Source organism: Prionailurus bengalensis, chromosome B4 (assembly GCF_016509475.1).
Source record: "Prionailurus bengalensis isolate Pbe53 chromosome B4, Fcat_Pben_1.1_paternal_pri, whole genome shotgun sequence".
Taxonomy (NCBI): domain Eukaryota; kingdom Metazoa; phylum Chordata; class Mammalia; order Carnivora; family Felidae; genus Prionailurus; species Prionailurus bengalensis.
This window is the reverse complement of record NC_057358.1, coordinates 133,552,415-133,569,683: the sequence shown is the minus strand read 5'-3', so window position 1 is coordinate 133,569,683 and position 17,269 is coordinate 133,552,415. Positions and strand designations below refer to the sequence as shown.

General features: G+C 41.1%; 1 protein-coding gene across 4 annotated transcripts in view; it reads right to left on the bottom strand.

The window, feature by feature from the left end:
* Positions 1 to 17,269, bottom strand: part of TNRC6B (trinucleotide repeat containing adaptor 6B) — a 254,962-nt gene that overhangs the window by 73,945 nt on the left and 163,748 nt on the right. For all 4 annotated transcript variants that reach the window (XM_043562671.1, XM_043562670.1, XM_043562669.1 and 1 more), the window contains one exon: positions 3,434 to 3,521. In XM_043562671.1, coding sequence (XP_043418606.1) covers positions 3,434 to 3,521 — 88 coding nt within the window. The remainder of the gene's footprint in view (positions 1 to 3,433; positions 3,522 to 17,269) is intronic.

Genomic DNA, 17,269 nt, shown 5'->3' with positions numbered 1-17,269 from the left:
ATAAATATTTCTTAGAATGCCATTTTGAAGATCAAGTTATACAGGAAGTCAATGCTTTCCCCAGCTGTAAGTGACAAACCCAAATAATGTCAAATGTGTCTTACAATGTGGTTTCTGTTAAAAGAGCTGTCCTCCAGACGGTGAAAGGCTGGATGATCAAAGCATGTGTTCTGCCAACACTAAACAATGATTCTTTTGCAGCGTCAGCTTAATGAATGTGAATGGAATCCTTCCTTGACACCTTTCTCATGAATGAAAATCGAACACAGTTTACTCAGTGATGGCTCTAGAAAGAGCAAACTGCTCATGAGAAAAGCTCAAGTTTAATGTCTGTGTGGAAATAATTTAACTTAAAATAAAAGTCAATTCTTCAAGACAATTACATTGCCAGCACTCATTCTTGACCATTGATTTATTAAACAAATATTTTTTTGAGTCACTCTCATGTACCAGGCACTGACTGCCCTACTTCCTGGAAATACAAATAGGGAATAAAACCTTGCGACACTTAGAGTCAGTCAGTCAAACAGGGAAGCAGACAGGAAGAGATTATAAAGCACGAGGGTAAGCAGCGAGAAGGATGTGGAAGCACCACAAATGGTGCTGATTGAATAAATGAGTGACTGTGTAATAGAACCTCTGGCACATTCTCTACAATTCTTTGCATCATAGCACATTTTATGCCTCCTAGTTGAGGCGCTGTCTCTACAATAAGGTTGGAAACCACGAAGACAATCACATGGTAAGCTTTGTACTCTTCCTTAAAACTGCTAAATCAGAACTTAACTCTGAAATTACACGATGGTTCAGTCTGATAAAACAATATCCAAGGCCACATGTTGGCCTGGATCTTGTGACAGCCAATCTAGAACATTTCTGAACAAAAATGATGGGGTTTTCATTGTTCACAACTAACCAATTGAAATTTTAGTTATGGTGATTTTCCTCTTTGCCACAACTTCTGAACCAGTTCTTAATGCAGATGTAAGTACAGAGGGAGATTGTCCAGCTGTATATTTTTAGGGGCACTTGGGTGGTTCAGTTGGTTAAACATCTGACTTCAGCTCAGGTCATGATCTAGCGGTCTGTGAGGTAGAGCCCTGAGTCGGGCTCTGTGTTGTGAGTGCAGAGACCACTACAGATCCTCTGTTACCCTCTCCTTCTGCCCCTCCCCTACTCTCTCCCTCTCCTAAAAATAAATAAACATTACATTTTTATTTTTTACTTTTTAATATTTATTTTTGAGAGAGATAAAGAGACAGAGACAGAGTGGAGAGGGGCAGAGGGAGAGAGAATCCCAAGCAGACTCTGTGCTGATCAGGACTTGAACTCACAAACCGTGAGATCATGACCTGAGCTGAAACCAATAGTCAGACGCTTAACCGACTGAGCCACCCAGGTGCCCCCAATCCCAATTTGCTTTTGCGTAAACCCACACCATCTTGTATTTCAAATCATTTTTCTACTAGTGGGATCCACAGCAAAAGTTTACAGATGCATATATTATAAATCACTCCCAGATACTGATATTTTCCAGTTGAGAAACACTGTTACCTAAGTGAAGAATGTAGACTGTCTAGTGCCTGAAATAATCCCTCCATTTGGTATCTTCTTGTTACCAGCCTTTGCTCAAGTTTACCAAGGTCCAGCCTATGAATCATACACCCATACAGACTGTAAAACCCAATTCTTATACTAACTTAGTTGACAAAATGTAAATGCCCTAGAGGAAAGAAAGCCTTTTCTGAGGTTCACTCTCTACCATTCTGGTAACACCCTATATAGCTGGTGGACCTGCTTATCGCAACCTCAAAATGTGAAATGGGGCTGTGTCCTTAAAGGGAAGTAAGTTTGAAAAAGGCCTCTGGGTTGTCCTCTGGCATCTTTATTCAGACTCTTCACTGACATTGTAGACAATTCTAACAAGCTCAGATTAGAAGCAACACATTAGAAGTAAGTACCCTCAGAGCATGAGGGTGAGATGGTGAGCACACCACTATGAATAAGAAACAGAAGCACAATTAAAGACAAGACTCTAAAGAGTGCACACAGCAGTCTATTATAACACCAAACAATAACGAGTATTACTTATAATTAAGTCATGAAGAAAAGATAAAATTACATTCTGTATGTTTAATGTGGCAGGGTCACATGCAATTCAATTCAGAAAATATTTCCAGTATGATTTCTTTAGGCTGGGACTTATAAATGATCTAGTTCAAAAGTTCAGAAAACTGAATTATGGGAATATACGCTATAGCCCAGAATGCTGGGAAAACTTCTGGTGTCCCTTAAAGCCTACATTGGTTTGTGTCCAACTGTCTGCCTTGAGTCTGTTCTAAATCTAGAGTTCCCTCTGAACCCTGTAACAGTTTCTACCTCCCTAAACTGAGCTTCAATAACCTGCCACTGTAGCAGGGACCCTCGAACCTGCCCCACAGCAATGTCCTGCTTCCCAAGTGTTCTGTGTAGTGGTAACAAGAACTGGAGGCAAATCACTTTACCTCCAAAAATGGCACAAAAGTCGCCTGGGTGGCTCAGTCGGTTGAGTGTCCGACTTCAACACAGGTCATGATCTTGTGGTCCGTGAGTTCGAGCCCCGCATCAGGCTCTGGGATGACAGCTCAGAGCCTGGAGCCTGCTTCGGATTCTGTGTCTCCTCCTCTCTCTGCCCCTGCCCTGCTCACGCTCTGTCTCTGTCTCTTTCAATAATAAATAAACGTTAAAAAAAAAAAAAATGGCACAAAAGCAGGCCTGCCGAGCCAGAGCCCAAGTCAGGCAATGCTAAAGAATGCGGAGGTGGGGGAAATAAGATTAGACAAGGGCGGGGCCTGCAGGACAGACACTGAAGCAGAGGACAGCACCCTGGGTCAAGCATGTCAACTAAGACCTGTCAGTTGGCAGCAATGAGATGTAGGTCTTTTCCTTAGCCTCTCTCCTTCCCTAAGCAAGCTCCTCAAAGCCACACAATACCATCTCCCCCAAAGCTTTAAGCAGGCCCACTGGCCTGTAAGAGAGGTTTCTTTATGGAATTATCAGAAGGTGGTCTTGTACAGATGACCATACTGGAGAGGAACCAAAAGGAGAACATTGGGGTGAACTACAGAGACACTTGAAAAGCTAGTTTATAAGCTGACCTAAGAAAATGAAGATTAACTGTGATACGAGTAAGGACATTCGACAAGAATTTAAGTGGCGGGGACGCACTTGCCTTTCTTCATACTGTATACTGGTGTTCTCATTAAATCAGCTGCAGCATTATTGAGTATTCTGTGGTGACAAATGTACGTCTTTAACTCCCACTTTCTAATCGTAAAACTTCCAAGTGAACAAAGTAAACAGCATTATTAAGATGTCAGGTATCCCACCCAAGGCAGTTACTTATTCTAGATGCTTGGTGGATGTAAAGACAGACTTACGTCATTAAACTCACCTTCTGAGTGGCTTCTTTTTTCTTTTTATCCTCTTTCTTCCTTTTCTTGTCTTCCATTAACTGTTCTTCCCTTTCTTGCTCCTTCTCTCTGTTAAAGTAATGTCACACCAGAAGGTTAACATTTATGTTCACAGTCTATTTGTGTAGCAAATTCAATGCTTGTAGACGGTATGCAAAACGTGCCATCTCTGTGACTGAGCAGAACACAGTATTTTACTTAAACTAAGAGGATGCATCAAACTCACCACATTCAGTTATCCCCATATTTTGGTTTGTTATCTTTTCTGCAAAGTAGGGCTTCAAGTTTGGTTTCAAAGAAGCCCATTAAAGCGAGCTTTACAATATCCTCCTAAAAGAACACACACACACACACACACACACACACGTATTTCCACTCAGCAAAAAACCGGATTTGAATGTGGTAACATCCAGTTGGTTCTGGAGATATTCCTGGATTCCATAGATTTATAGAACTCTTAGTACTTGGTCTTAAAAGCACAAGTAGAAAACACATAAAATACAGCAATAATAATGTCAAAGAAAAAGGAATATATTTTATGAAAGGCAAAAATTCTTCACAAATAATACAGAATATATAAATTCACTTATGGTACACAAATATCTATCACAATTTAGGTATTCTCCCCTGACATCATCAGAACGGTGACTATAAAATTCTATGCTCTATATTCTGTATTTTTCTTCTACATTATTAATATTGTATGTTTTACATGTTCTCTACTTGTGTTTTTAAGGCAGGTACCGTGTGTCCTATAAATCCATGTATTCCTCACCAAGTGACTTCACAGTTGCATCTTGCTGAACACCTGAATTGAGACAACCAGGTTTTGCTGCCCTCAATTAGAACAAAAGTCATACGTAATACTAAAGATTCTAGTTAAAGAAATGTGCTGGAATGTTAAGAAATTAATATAATGTAATGCCTCACATCTGAAAAGTACGTTCAGAAAGTAATACTTATTCTCTTATGGAACATTCTAATATATATTTGAATATAATGCATATGGTAAGCTGCCAACTTTCACTCTCTATGTATCAAATAGGAAGAATGCATTGCAAAACTACTGCTGTTACTTCAGAGCTCAAGGCAGGAAATCCTGATGCCACGCGTCCTGAATTTCAGAGCTGGAAGGAGACTCAGAGCTCTAGTTCCCGGTGCCCCCAAATACTGAACAGATACTTGTGATTTTAGGTGACCCAACACAACAAACTCATCGTTTGCAGACGTGGCAAAAATCACAGGGACAGTTCTGGAAGGAATCACTTTTGGGGAATGTAACCACTCAGCCTGTACAAAGGAACTGAGGACCAACAATGAAGTTGGCTCTCGTCAACAGATAAGTAATGCTTTATTTATAGAAAACAAGAACTAAACAACAACGACAACAAAATAGGTGTTTTACCCATGTATCGAGCTTTCTGTGGTTCTGTTCACATTGACAAACATTGGCCTTTCTCCTTCTGTGCCTCTGGCATAAATATACAAAATCCTAATGTGCACAATTCACACTCCGAAGGTAACTTCAATGAAAACTTTAAAAATATAACCAAGGGGGCGCCTGGGTGGCTCCATCGGTTAAGCATCCGACTTCAGCTCAGGTCATGATCTCGTGGTTCGTGAGTTCAAGCCCTGCATGGGACTTGCTGCTGCAGAGCCTGCTTCAGAGCCTGCTTCAGATCCTCTGTTTCCCTCTCTCTCTGCCCCTCCCCTGCTCACGCTCTCTCAAAAATAAATAAACATTAAAAAAAATAAAAATAAAAATAAAAACACAAACAAGGAAGAGATTTTATTTTAATTCCCTTAGGTTGAATACTGGATTTCTCTGGAGTCAGAATGTGTGCACATCAGTCTCAGGGTGAAGCTCTTGGTGAAAAAATCCACTTACAGCACTGCACTACTTTAAGAACACGGCTTTATGAAAATTGGCAAGATGGATGTTGACCATCTAAGGTAGGCTGGCCACAGATCCTGTTGTATTTGGCTCCCGGAGCCTCTTGCTTCCTCTGGCTCCAAGTGGAAGAAGATGGCGTTCCTCATGACCCAGTTACTGTGACTTGGTGCCTATATTTTACAGTGCAACAGACTACAGAAAAAGAGCAACCACAGTCTAAAAATCTGGTTAAATATTCGATGCTCTAAAAAGCAGTGAATTGCAATTTCTAGGTCTATTCTACAAAGTTTATTTTAAAAATGCAATGTAAAAAAAAAAAGTAAGTCTTTAATGAAACACATTCTTAAAAACAACTAACCTTTTCAAGTATTTTTTCCTATAAACAGGTAGTTCAGAGAAAGGAACTGAAATTCATGTTCACTACAAGCAGATTTACTTCCAAAACAAATATTTTTCAAAGCTTTCCAGGAGACAGGCTGTGCTTTCACCCTGATCTTTTACTGCTTATAGTGGTAGAATTGAGTTTTCTCTTTAGATTTCACTTCCTTAGGAACAATTTATTTTCCCAAACCAAACCTGACTTACAAACCTGCCATTCATTTAATAATGAATCAAAAAGTACAGAGTTCACCTTTCTTCTTCCTTTTAAATGTTTGTTTATTTTTGAGAGAGAGAGAGACAGAGCATGGGAGGGGAGGGGCAGAGAGAGAAAGAGACACAGAATCTAAAGCAAGCTCCAGGCTCTGAGATGTCAGCACAGGGCTTGACGTGGGGCTTGAACTCACGGACCGCGAGGTCATGACCTGAGCCGAAGTGGGACACTCAACTGACTGAACCATCTAGACACCACAAGTTCATCTTTCTTCTAAATCAGTTGTGCTCTATCTTGGCTGCACATTAGCATCTTTGGGGAGCTTTAAAATATCCCCATGCTGAACCAGAGCCCAAGAAGGCGAAGCAGGTACCCATGTGGGGAAGGTAATGGTTACATACAGAGGGACTGATCAATAAATAAATACATTAATGATGATGACAATCAGGTTTATCACTGTTGAAAAAGGTAGTTACCAAAATGGAAAGGGAAAAGTCTCAAAAGAGTCCTGTGGGCCTGGATCAGAATTAGCTATTGGCATCAACTCATGGTTTTTAATATATAGAGACAGACATAACAATAAACATGGATATAATTTTGTGAGCCCACGTGTGTATATTCCTTCATGTATGCAAGCATATGTGCGTGCGCGCTCTCGCTCTCTCTCTCTCTCTCTCTCTCTCTCTCGCTCTCTCTCTCTCTCTCTCCTTAGCTCTATTACTGAGAGGGCTTGGGAACAAGCAACCCAAATAGCAATGAACACAACTAGTACCCAGACTCTGGCTTCTAAATACCATTCTTAACTAAAAGAACTAGAGTTCTTTTTTAAAAAAAGCTAATTTGGGGCTAGAAGAAAGAAAGTACAAAATGAAAGAGGAATGCTTGTTGCCCAGAAGCAAGGAAAAGTTCAACAAATGATGTGGCATGTCAAATGCTTGCAGATACCAATGTGAAGGGGTTCCTACAAGCTAAACCTGGGGCAATATGAGCATAAAAATAATGATGGTAAGAAATCTTAAGTCATTGTATGCAACAGGAAAACATGAGTTCATCCAGATAGAAATAAGTATATAAGTTAAAGGTGAAAGGAATGGAATATTCACATAGTTTGAAAGTGTCTCCCCGTAAAAATACTTATTAATCAAAAAGGAGAAAAGAATAATTACACAGAGGAGAAGCCTGGCAGACATCACCTTAATCAAGTAAAATACATGAACATCATCATAATGGAATAAATTGAAACCATGAGTTACGTGATTAGATACTCTGAGAACACAGAATTTCTTCTATGATATTCTTTTCAAATATGTACAATCTGAATATCATCATGATGAAATGTCAGAGAACCTCAAGTTGAGAGGCATTTTGCCAAATGTTCTGCAATCTTCCAAAGTTTCAAGATCACTGAATCAAGGAAACGGAAGGAGACCAACAAGACATAATCACCAAATGCAAAGTGTGATCCTTTTGCTATAAAGGCCATTACTGGGGTATCAAATCCTGAGTAGGGGCTAGAGATTAAATGGTAGTAATGTATCAGTGTTTTGTTTTGTTTTGATGGTTGTTATTGTGGTTATATATAGGGGAATGTTCTTGGTTTTTTTTTTTTTAAATACACTAAAGTATAGGGGAAAGGGATGCAGGTGGTGGGACAATGGGATAGTAGTTTTTCCTAAATGATTCAGGAAAAGTGTTGTTGTTTTTAACATATTTGCAACTCTTCTCTAAGTTCAAGATTGTCTCCCCATCCCCCACCAAAATCAACAAAACCATTACCAGGGTAGCACGCCAGACCCACTACATTGAAATCTCTGGGGAAGGGGGTGCCTGGGTGGCTCAGTCAGTTAAGCATCTGACTTCAGCTCAGGTCATGATCTCATAGTTCATGGGTTTGAGCCCTGCGTCAGGCCCTACGTTGACAGCTCAGAGCCTGGAGCCTGCTTCTGTGTCTCCCTCTCTCTCTGCCCCTCCCTCACTTGTGCTCTCGCTCTCTCTCTCTCTCTCAAAAATAAATAAACTTAAAAAAAAAAATCTCTGGGGAGAGAACCGTTGCTCTAAATTCTCATGTTTAAGCCTACACTGTAAAAGGTATTTACACCTCAAAAATCAAACCTCCCATCCAGCAATCAAACACAAACGTCAGGTGACTAGCTTGTTCCCACTTAACTATCAACTACTTCCAAGTCTGAAAGGAGAAGAAATCATTCATATTCTCCCTCAGCCCTAAATACACAGCCAGATGCTAGTGCAAACACTGAAATCTAGAATAAATCTAGAATAGTAAAAAGCCAAAACTTCTTTTAAGAATGTCTAAGGTGAAGATAATACAACAGTTGCCTTCTTTCTTTCTTTTTCTACAATAACCATTAATTGAAAGAAGTAGAAATAACTTTTTTTAGAAAGGCAATACTTGAATAAAGGGGAAAATATCCAATATTCACCTAAGCGAGGCAGAAGAGGACTCCTGTCCTGCTCACAACTGAAGAGCAGTGGTGCTGACATTACTAAAAACCTGTTGCATCACACATTCAAAAGCTCCGGAGTGTCTAGGACCACCACACAGGGCAAGTTAAGGACGGTGCCATCTGAGCAACTCCCCAGAGCTCACATTCAAGGCCATGCACACTGCAGTTCCAACTTCCATACCTTTCCTCATCTATTCCGCGTATCTGACAGAAAAACTTTCCTCCTTTTTGTGGCCCAATCATACCTCTTATCCTGTTGTCAAGTCCTGGCGTAATATCCATCCATTGGAGTTCCCTGACAACTCCAATTCATAGGAAACGTGCCCTCCTCTGGACACCCCCGCAACCACTGCCCTGGCTTGTCGCCGGGCCCTTGAGGTGTTGGTTGCTGTCAGTCACCAGCAGCCTCAGACCACGTGAAAGGACTTCCCTGTAACAGGGCGGCCTCGAACATGGCTCTGGGAAACAGAGATTGGCCTGGGGCTAGTCTGTGTCTCACCTCTCCTCTACCAGGATGCCCAGGGACCAATCTGTTCCTTAACAGACCGCTACTGGGTGCCTAACATGAGCGGACACTTTTCTCAGCACTGGGGATACAGCAGAAACAAAACCACACCCCAGCTCTCGGGGGGGCTCCCATTCCAGTGGGGGAGACAGGACACAAACAAAATATACAACAAAAATACACGTATAAAAGACACACTTCAGGTTGCACCACACGTCCTGGAGAGGACAGGGTGGGTGAAGCTGATGGACACAGCTGACAGGGAAGAGAGTAGCATCTTACATAAAACGGGTAGGAAAGGCCTCTCTGATAAAGTGGCCTGAGTTCCACTGAAGTGAGGGCTTCTGTGGATATCTGGGAGACAGCATTACGAGACGATGTGTGAAGAACAGCAAGGAGGCTGGAGCAGAGGGAGGAAGGGAGAAAGCGATGGGTGAGGTCGGAGGGGTAGCAGGGGCCCTCCTTGGAATGAACAGTTTTCAAATTAACTGGGACCTATCTTCTCATCACTGAATAAAGACCAACACTTGCAAAATCTCTTGTTTTCCCCATCAGTCAAAAAGCCTATCTCTCCTGGGGCGCCTGGGTGGCTCAGTCGGTTGGGTGGCCGACTACAGCTCAGGTCATGATCTCACGGTCTGTTGAGTTCGAGCCCCGCATCGGGCTCTGTGCTGACAGTTCAGAGCCTGGAGCCTGCTTCCGATTCTGTGTCTCCCTCTCTCTCTGCCCCTTCCTGGCTTGCTCTCTGTCTGTCTCTGTCTCTCTCAAAAAAAATAACCATTAAGAAAAAAAAAAAGCCTACCTCTCCTCTCAGGTGTCAACATTTCGAGAGCTGTGGCTTCTGTTCTCACAGGCAGCTGGCATGCCTCCTTCAAACTGCCCATCACACTGAGAAAAGTGAGCATTTGCTACCGAAGAGGTCTCTGAATGCAGGGAGCTGACCTTACTCATCTTACGCACCACGCACAAATACCAGGGACACAGTAGGCCCTCCATGCAATTATTACCCAAATGCATGATTACAGTGAGGGCAACTTTTCTATCCCTTCCCAGGAACACGTGTTCAAAGGAACAGCCTCAAAACAACTAATCAAATCACTTAACATACACTGAATTACTAGTGCCAGGCACTGGGGGTTTAACAGTGGACAAGAGACAGGCCCTGCCCTCAGGGAGCTGACGTTCTAGATGGGAGATGGACACATACACAATGCCAGGAAGAAAATTAAGCTGGGGAAGAGGCTAGAAGAGGACTGAGGGAAAGGATGAGTGGGCTAATGTACACAGTGTTCACAGAAGGCCTCTCTCAGGCAGTGAGCGAACCTAAATGAAGAAAATTATCTGGAGGGGAGTGACGAACCAGGCAGAGTAAGTAGAAGGGCCATGAGATGGGGAAGTACATAGTGTGAGTTTAGGGCTTTATTCATTTTGGGGGGTGCGGGGAGAATCCCCCTCCTTCTCTTCCCTCTCCCCTCCTAGCAAATACCCACACACGCTCTTCAGAGCTTTCTGGGCTTATATTTAATATCCCTCACTCACACCAAAGAATAGGGCACTCTTTCTTAAAAGTTTCCCTTCCACCTCATTCATTCATCCATCCATCCACCCATTCATTCATGGACTCCTTGATGCCAAGCACTGTGCTAGAGACTGAGAATTCAGCAGCAAACAAGATGCTGTGCTGCTGGTCTTCCCAGGACTCCATTCAACTTTTTCAGATGGCTGTATCTCCCACCCTTCACAGCCCAGATGACACTGTCAGGGCAGGAACCTGTGTTCTTCACGCTCTGACCTCCATGTTTACCAGCACTCTGGGTACTCTGTGGACAACCTGCAGTTTCTTTGGTGTTTTGAAAGGACCAGACCCTGGGCATGTGAATTCATGGCCTCTTACAATCCAGGTAAGAGAACGACTTTTTTTCCCACAAACTAGAATCTTCTGCCTTGTCATCTTTTTTCCACAACTAGAATCACGACCAGTGGTTCCTGAATTCATGCGCCCCAGCCCATCATGCTTCAAACATTCAAAATTTCATACTTGAAAGTAGTAACCACCAATGTGCTGAACCGAGTGGAAAGATGATAAGAATTTCAATTCAGATAAACACCCAGGTCTCAACTTGACAGGAAAATGTCTCCAGAAATAAAGAGCATCTTCTTTTTCTTTAGGGTCTGGATAACTGCCCATCAAAGAGCATCGAGACCTATCCTTGATGCTCTGTGGTCAATAAGTGTGGGGGCACTTCTGGTCCCAGTTCATAACCAACTCCACACAACTGAGGCAGACAGATGTGAACTTATACAACAGATCCACCTAGCATGAGAAACATGCCAGAAGCAAACGAATACTGTAAAAAACCAAACTCTTAATACAGTAACAACCTGGATGAGTCTCCAGGGAACGATGCTAAGTGACAAAAGCCAATCCCAAAGGTTACATACTGTATGATTCCACCTCTATAATATTTCTGAAATGACAGTGGTTGTCAGGGGGCTGCAAGGAGGGTGAAGTGGAGTCACACAGGTGTGGTTACACTAGTGATCCTTGTGGTAATGGAACTGTTCTGTATCTTCGTAGTCATGGTGAATACACGAACCTACCTGTGGTAAGATTACAGACAACTAAACAGAATATACACAAACTGCTACAAGTAAAATGGGGAAATCTCAGTCAGATCGGTGAGTTGTATCAATGTTAGTATCTCGGTCGTGATACTACACTTTAGGTCTGCAAGAAACTACTTATCGGGAAACTGCGCAGAGGGCACATGGAATCTCTGTGTTATTTCTTACAACTGCATGTGAACCTACAATTATCTCAGTTAAAATTTTAATTGAAAAAAAAGCTTCAACATTGACTCATCTGTTTAAAAATTTTTCCAAGGACTTCTATTTTAAACCATTTGTAAAGAGCTCTTTATGAAAGTCATGTAAGAGTCAAAAGGAATTTCAGAAATTGTTTAGTCCTGACATCCACAGAATTGCATTTCCAAAAATATTCTACAGTTTACAATTCACCCTAATATGTTCAAGTTGTTATAGTCTTATCAATCAAGTACATTAAGTACATTAGATACATGATAAATATGATACCATAGGGGTATTTAAAGTGTTCCCCTGCTGGGGCTCCTGGGTGACTCGGTCAGTTGAGCATCTGACTTTGGCTCAGGTCATGATCTCGTGGTCTGCGGGTTCAAGCCCTGCATCAGGCTCCGTACTGACAGCTCAGAGCCTGGATCCTGCTTCAGATTCTATGTCTCCCTCTCTCTCTGCCCCTCCCCTGCTCATGCTCTGTCTCTCTCTCCCAGAAGAAGATAATAAAACATTTAAAAAAAAAGTTAAAAAAAAAAAACAAAGTGTTCCCCTACCACATAATTCACCATATGGTTCTTTCACTGAGAATTTTAGTGATAGAATAGTAATATAGGCTCCTGTTTGACTTCGTGGCGGGTATGTACAAATGGCTCAGTCAACACCAGTTCCAAATTCCCTTGAGCCTGTTTCCCTCACAACTGGAGACTGAGATGTGATTTATGTTCTGCCAATAAAGCGTGTTGTGTGTGACTTTAGCAGGGAACCGACAGGGTACAGGGCACAGATCTTCTCAGGGAGCAGAGGCCACACCTGTAGTAACGGTTTCCTGAACGTGCAGGAAGAGGAAGATGTGCCCATGGGGCCCTCCCCAGTTCCAACGTTCCTACCTCAGTGAGGTAGCGTCACCATTGAACAAACCCCTGGCACCTGCAGGAGTGAATTCTGCGATTGCACACTGAGAGCTCTAACACAGATTTATACAGAGCTTTCCAAAGTACGTCTAAAATATGTGGTTTGTATGGACGTTTACTTCCTTAAAAAGACAAATGGTAATCTTGGCAATTTATAAAACAGTAAGAAAATAACTAGACCCCAAACCATTAACAACCAGAACCAATTAAGGATTAATGATACCACATGCGTATCTAGAGTGAAAAAAATTAACAAAAAAGTGCCCTGGAAAGAGTCAAAGTGTTCGAAGTATGCATTTAGAGTGTTTTAATTAAAAATGCACACAAAAAGAAAGCATGTTGGAATATATCCATTCAGGCAGAGGAAATTACATACTAGGGTACTCCAAATATCTGTATTGGATTTGTTAACATTTTTTCATTTGCTGGTTCTGACTGAGAGAGTTTAATGGGATGCTAATGTAATTTGCGCATGATATTAAATTAGTAGACAAAACCAAACAGCACTGAGGCATAAAAATCATTCTAACACTGAGTGGCTCATGGGAAGAAAACGGTAACATTAAACCTAGAAAAATTAAGGTAAATGCACTTTCCATTTAGAGGGATATAGAAATCTCTCCTGTCTTCAAATGCATCATGTGACATGTGACAGGCAATTCTTTTGTATGCCAGGAACAAAATTTAACACAGCTCCTTGTGCAAATGGGTTATCTTCCTATATGAGGTTATGTAAAGCAATATTTCTCAAACTTTAATGGGAACATACACACAGATATTAAAATGGGAACATACACACAGATTGTCATTTAGTAGGTGTGGGTTGTAAACTACGATTCTCCATTTCTAACAAGCTGCTGGTCCCTGGACTTTACTCTGAACAGCACAAGCATAATGCCTTTGGTTGTTGCTTTCTAAGAAAATACGAAATTGCAGTCATTTCTCCAAGGATAAATACTAACCTCATTACTATCAAGCCTATGCCTTGTTATTCCCATCTGTGTTTCAGTGCCAAATTACAGCATAATCTTTACAAAGACCTATTAAAATGCAATTAAACAACTCACGTAGTGCCATGTATGTACCTGCAAAAAAAAAAAAAAAAATCTGGATGACAGCAAATGTACGGACACAGATTTCAGAGATGTCAACATGTAAAAGAATGCGAGTGTCAGAACCAGTAAGACTTTTGCACACAGCCTCTATCTCTAAGCTTCTCACAAATTCCCACTTTCTGTATCTTGAGATGCAATAAGGAATGGGCTTATTTAGAATTATTCAAACCAAATAAAGATAATATATTTAAAGAACCTGTTTTCACTTTCAGAAAGTCCATGTAGCAAAAGTTGTATCCAATGAGCCTAAGGAAGAACATCTAATTTGAAACCACTCTTCCTGAAGGTGATCTTGAACAAAGGAATCTTCCGACCTGCTATTCGATCTTAGCCCAGCTGTCCAAGAGTGCTTTATACACTGCCTTGGAAGTGGTCTCCTCACAGCTTCTGCCCCTGATCCTAAGCCCTCCTTCCCAGACTGCACATAGCACGTTTTCCAGGCATCTGTAATCACCCATCATGCACCCCTGAGGCATTCCCTCGTGCTTCCAATCCTGCCCGGGTGATCTGGCTTTCTATCCCCTCGTAAGGGGGTCATAATCCCCTGAACATGTTCCGGTTTGTGTACACTCATCCAATTATTGGGCAAGACAGCATGAAAGTAGGCCTTGCCACTTCCTTATCCCAGAAAATAGACCACTGCCAGTACTTTCAAAGAGCCTGTGTATCTTCTTGGAAATCACATCTTACTGAACTGCAACCATCTAACAGCCCTATTTTTCCACAGTACTACGAAGTCACTTCTCCACAACTGAGTGCAGCACCTTACGTGTACCTCTATTAATGCCCTCTGTGCCAGATTATCAACCTAACATTGCTACCCCCTAGTCCTCCCTGCACTGCAGGGAAAGGTCTGGAACTACGTATCTCAGAAGCCCATTCTCCATTTGTCTAGGTTGATGAGCTGAAGTGAGGCACATCCGCGCAAGATTTGGAAGGCAGAAGTCACTATGCTCTGGAAACAGTTGGGAGCAGACACACAGGCAGCAGCAGACAGGACTTTCCACTTTGACAGCAGCTTCCTGATTAGTTAAAGCCATAATGGAGCTGCAGGCAGCTGAGATCACTACTTTCCTAGGGACCTGGCACTCTAATTTCCTCAACAATAATAGTGGCCTCCCTGAATTTTCCCCCCAGACTAACTTTCAAAGTCTTTCCTTCTTGGAAAATACAGTGGATTCTATACTCCCCCAGCCCCCCAAAAAGCTACTAGAATTAATAAATGACTTTAGCAAAGTTTTAGGCCACAGGATCTATATATAAAATCAACTGTATTTCTATATAATAGCAACAAACAATAGAAATTGAATTAAAAAAATTTTTTTTAACGTTTATTTATTTTTGAGACAGAGAGAGACAGAGCATGAACGGGGAAGGGTCAGAGCGAGGGAGACACAGAATCTGAAGCAGGCTCCAGGCTCCGAGCTGTCAGCACAGAGTCTGATGCGGGGCCCAAACTCACGGACTGCAAGATCACGGCCTCGGCCGAAGTCGGACACTTAACCGACTGAGCCACCCAGGCACCCTACAGAAACTGAAATTTTCAAAAACCCTATTTACAGTGGCATCAAAATTTATGAAATATTTAGGGATAAGTCTGACCAACACTGAAAACTATAAAACACTGCTGAGAGAAAAATTTAAATACCTAAGTAGGTGAAGAGGTATACCATATACCATAGTTATGGATTAGAAAACTCAGTATTAAGATAGAGATTCTCCCCAAATTAATTTACAGATTCAACACAATCCCTATCAAAATCTCACAAGGTGTTTATTATTATTCTTTCAATAGAAATTGACAACCTCCTTTTAAAACTTCAAAGAACCCAGAAAAGCCAACAACTTTCAAAAAGAGCAAAGTTGGAAGACTTACACAACCTGACACCCACACTTGTTATAAAGGTAGAGTAACCGGGGCACCTGGCTGGTGCAGTTGGTGGAGCATGCGACTCTTGATCTTAGGACTGAATATTTGAGCCCCATGTTGAGAGTAGTGACTATTTAAAAATATTTTAAAAAGGAAAGAAAGAGAGAGAGAAAGAGAGAGAGGGAGGGAGGGAGGGAGGGAGAGAGAGAGAGAAAGAGAAAGAAAGAAAGAAAGAAAGAAAGAAAGAAAGAAAGAAAGAAAAAGGAAAAGAAAAGAAAAAAGAAAAGAAAGGTAGAGTAATGAAGACAGTGGGGTATGGGTCTAAAGACAGACAAAAAGTTCACTGGGATAAGATAGATTCCAAAAACAAACTGACAGAAATATGGACAAATGATTTTCAAAAAAGGTGCAAAAGCAATTCAGCGGAGAAAGGCTAGACTTTCCACCAAATCATGGTGGAGTAACTGAACATATGTTAAAAAAAAAAAATGAACCTCAATCCATACCTTGCACTACATATAAAAATTAACTCAAAATAAATAACAGATCTAAATATAAAACCTAAAAACTATAAGAAAATGTAGGAAAGAAAATTTTTGTGACCTTGGGTTAGGCCAATTATTTCACAGGTACAACACCGAAAGTAAAGTCCATAAAAGAAAATTTGACTCAATAAAATTAAGAATTTCTTTCTCTACTGACGATAAGGGTAAGAAAACAAAAAGAGTTGCAGACTGGGAAAAAATACTTGCAAATCACTTACCTGATCAAGAATTTAATGTCCATTTGTATTAAGAACTCTCAAAACTCGGTAATAAACAACCCAATTTTTAAAAGAGGCCAAAGATTAGAAGACACTTTACCAAAGAAAATATACAGATGGCAAATAAGCACGTAAGAAGATGTTCAACATCATCAGTCATTAAAAACAAACAAACAAAACCAAAAAAACCCCTAAAGCTACTGTGGGATGCTACCATATGCATACTTATTAGAATGTCCAAATTTAAAAAAAGACTGACTGCACCTGGTTTTGGAAACTGGAACTCTTGTGGTGGGAATGTAAACTAGTACAATCACTTTGGAAAATAGTTTGGCAGTTTTCTACAAAGTTAAACAGACACCTACCATACCGATCCAGCCATTCCACACCTAGGTATTCACCCTAGAGAAAATAAAGCATACATCCAATACAAAGACTTTGCAAATGAGTATTTTCTAATAGCTGAAAACTATAAACTACTCAAACAGGCATCCGTAGATGAATGGATAAGCAAACAGTGGTAGCGCCTACCATGAAGTACGACTCAGCAATAAGAATGAACTATTGATACACACAATATGGAGAAACCTCAAAATTACGATGAGTGAAATAAGCTAGACAAGAAGTACTGTATGGTCCATTGGTATAAAATTGTAAAACCCCCCACAAACTACTGTGACACAAAGCAGATCAGTGGTTACTGAGGAGTCGGGGAGGGGAAGAAAAGGACAGGAAGGAGTATTGACAAATGGGCACAAATAGACTTTGAGGAACAAAGGATACATTCATCATCGTTTGTATGTGACTCAAAACTGAACGAATATTGAACGCTTCAAATATGAGCAGTTTATTATATGTCAGTTATACCTCAATAAGGGGCTACAATAA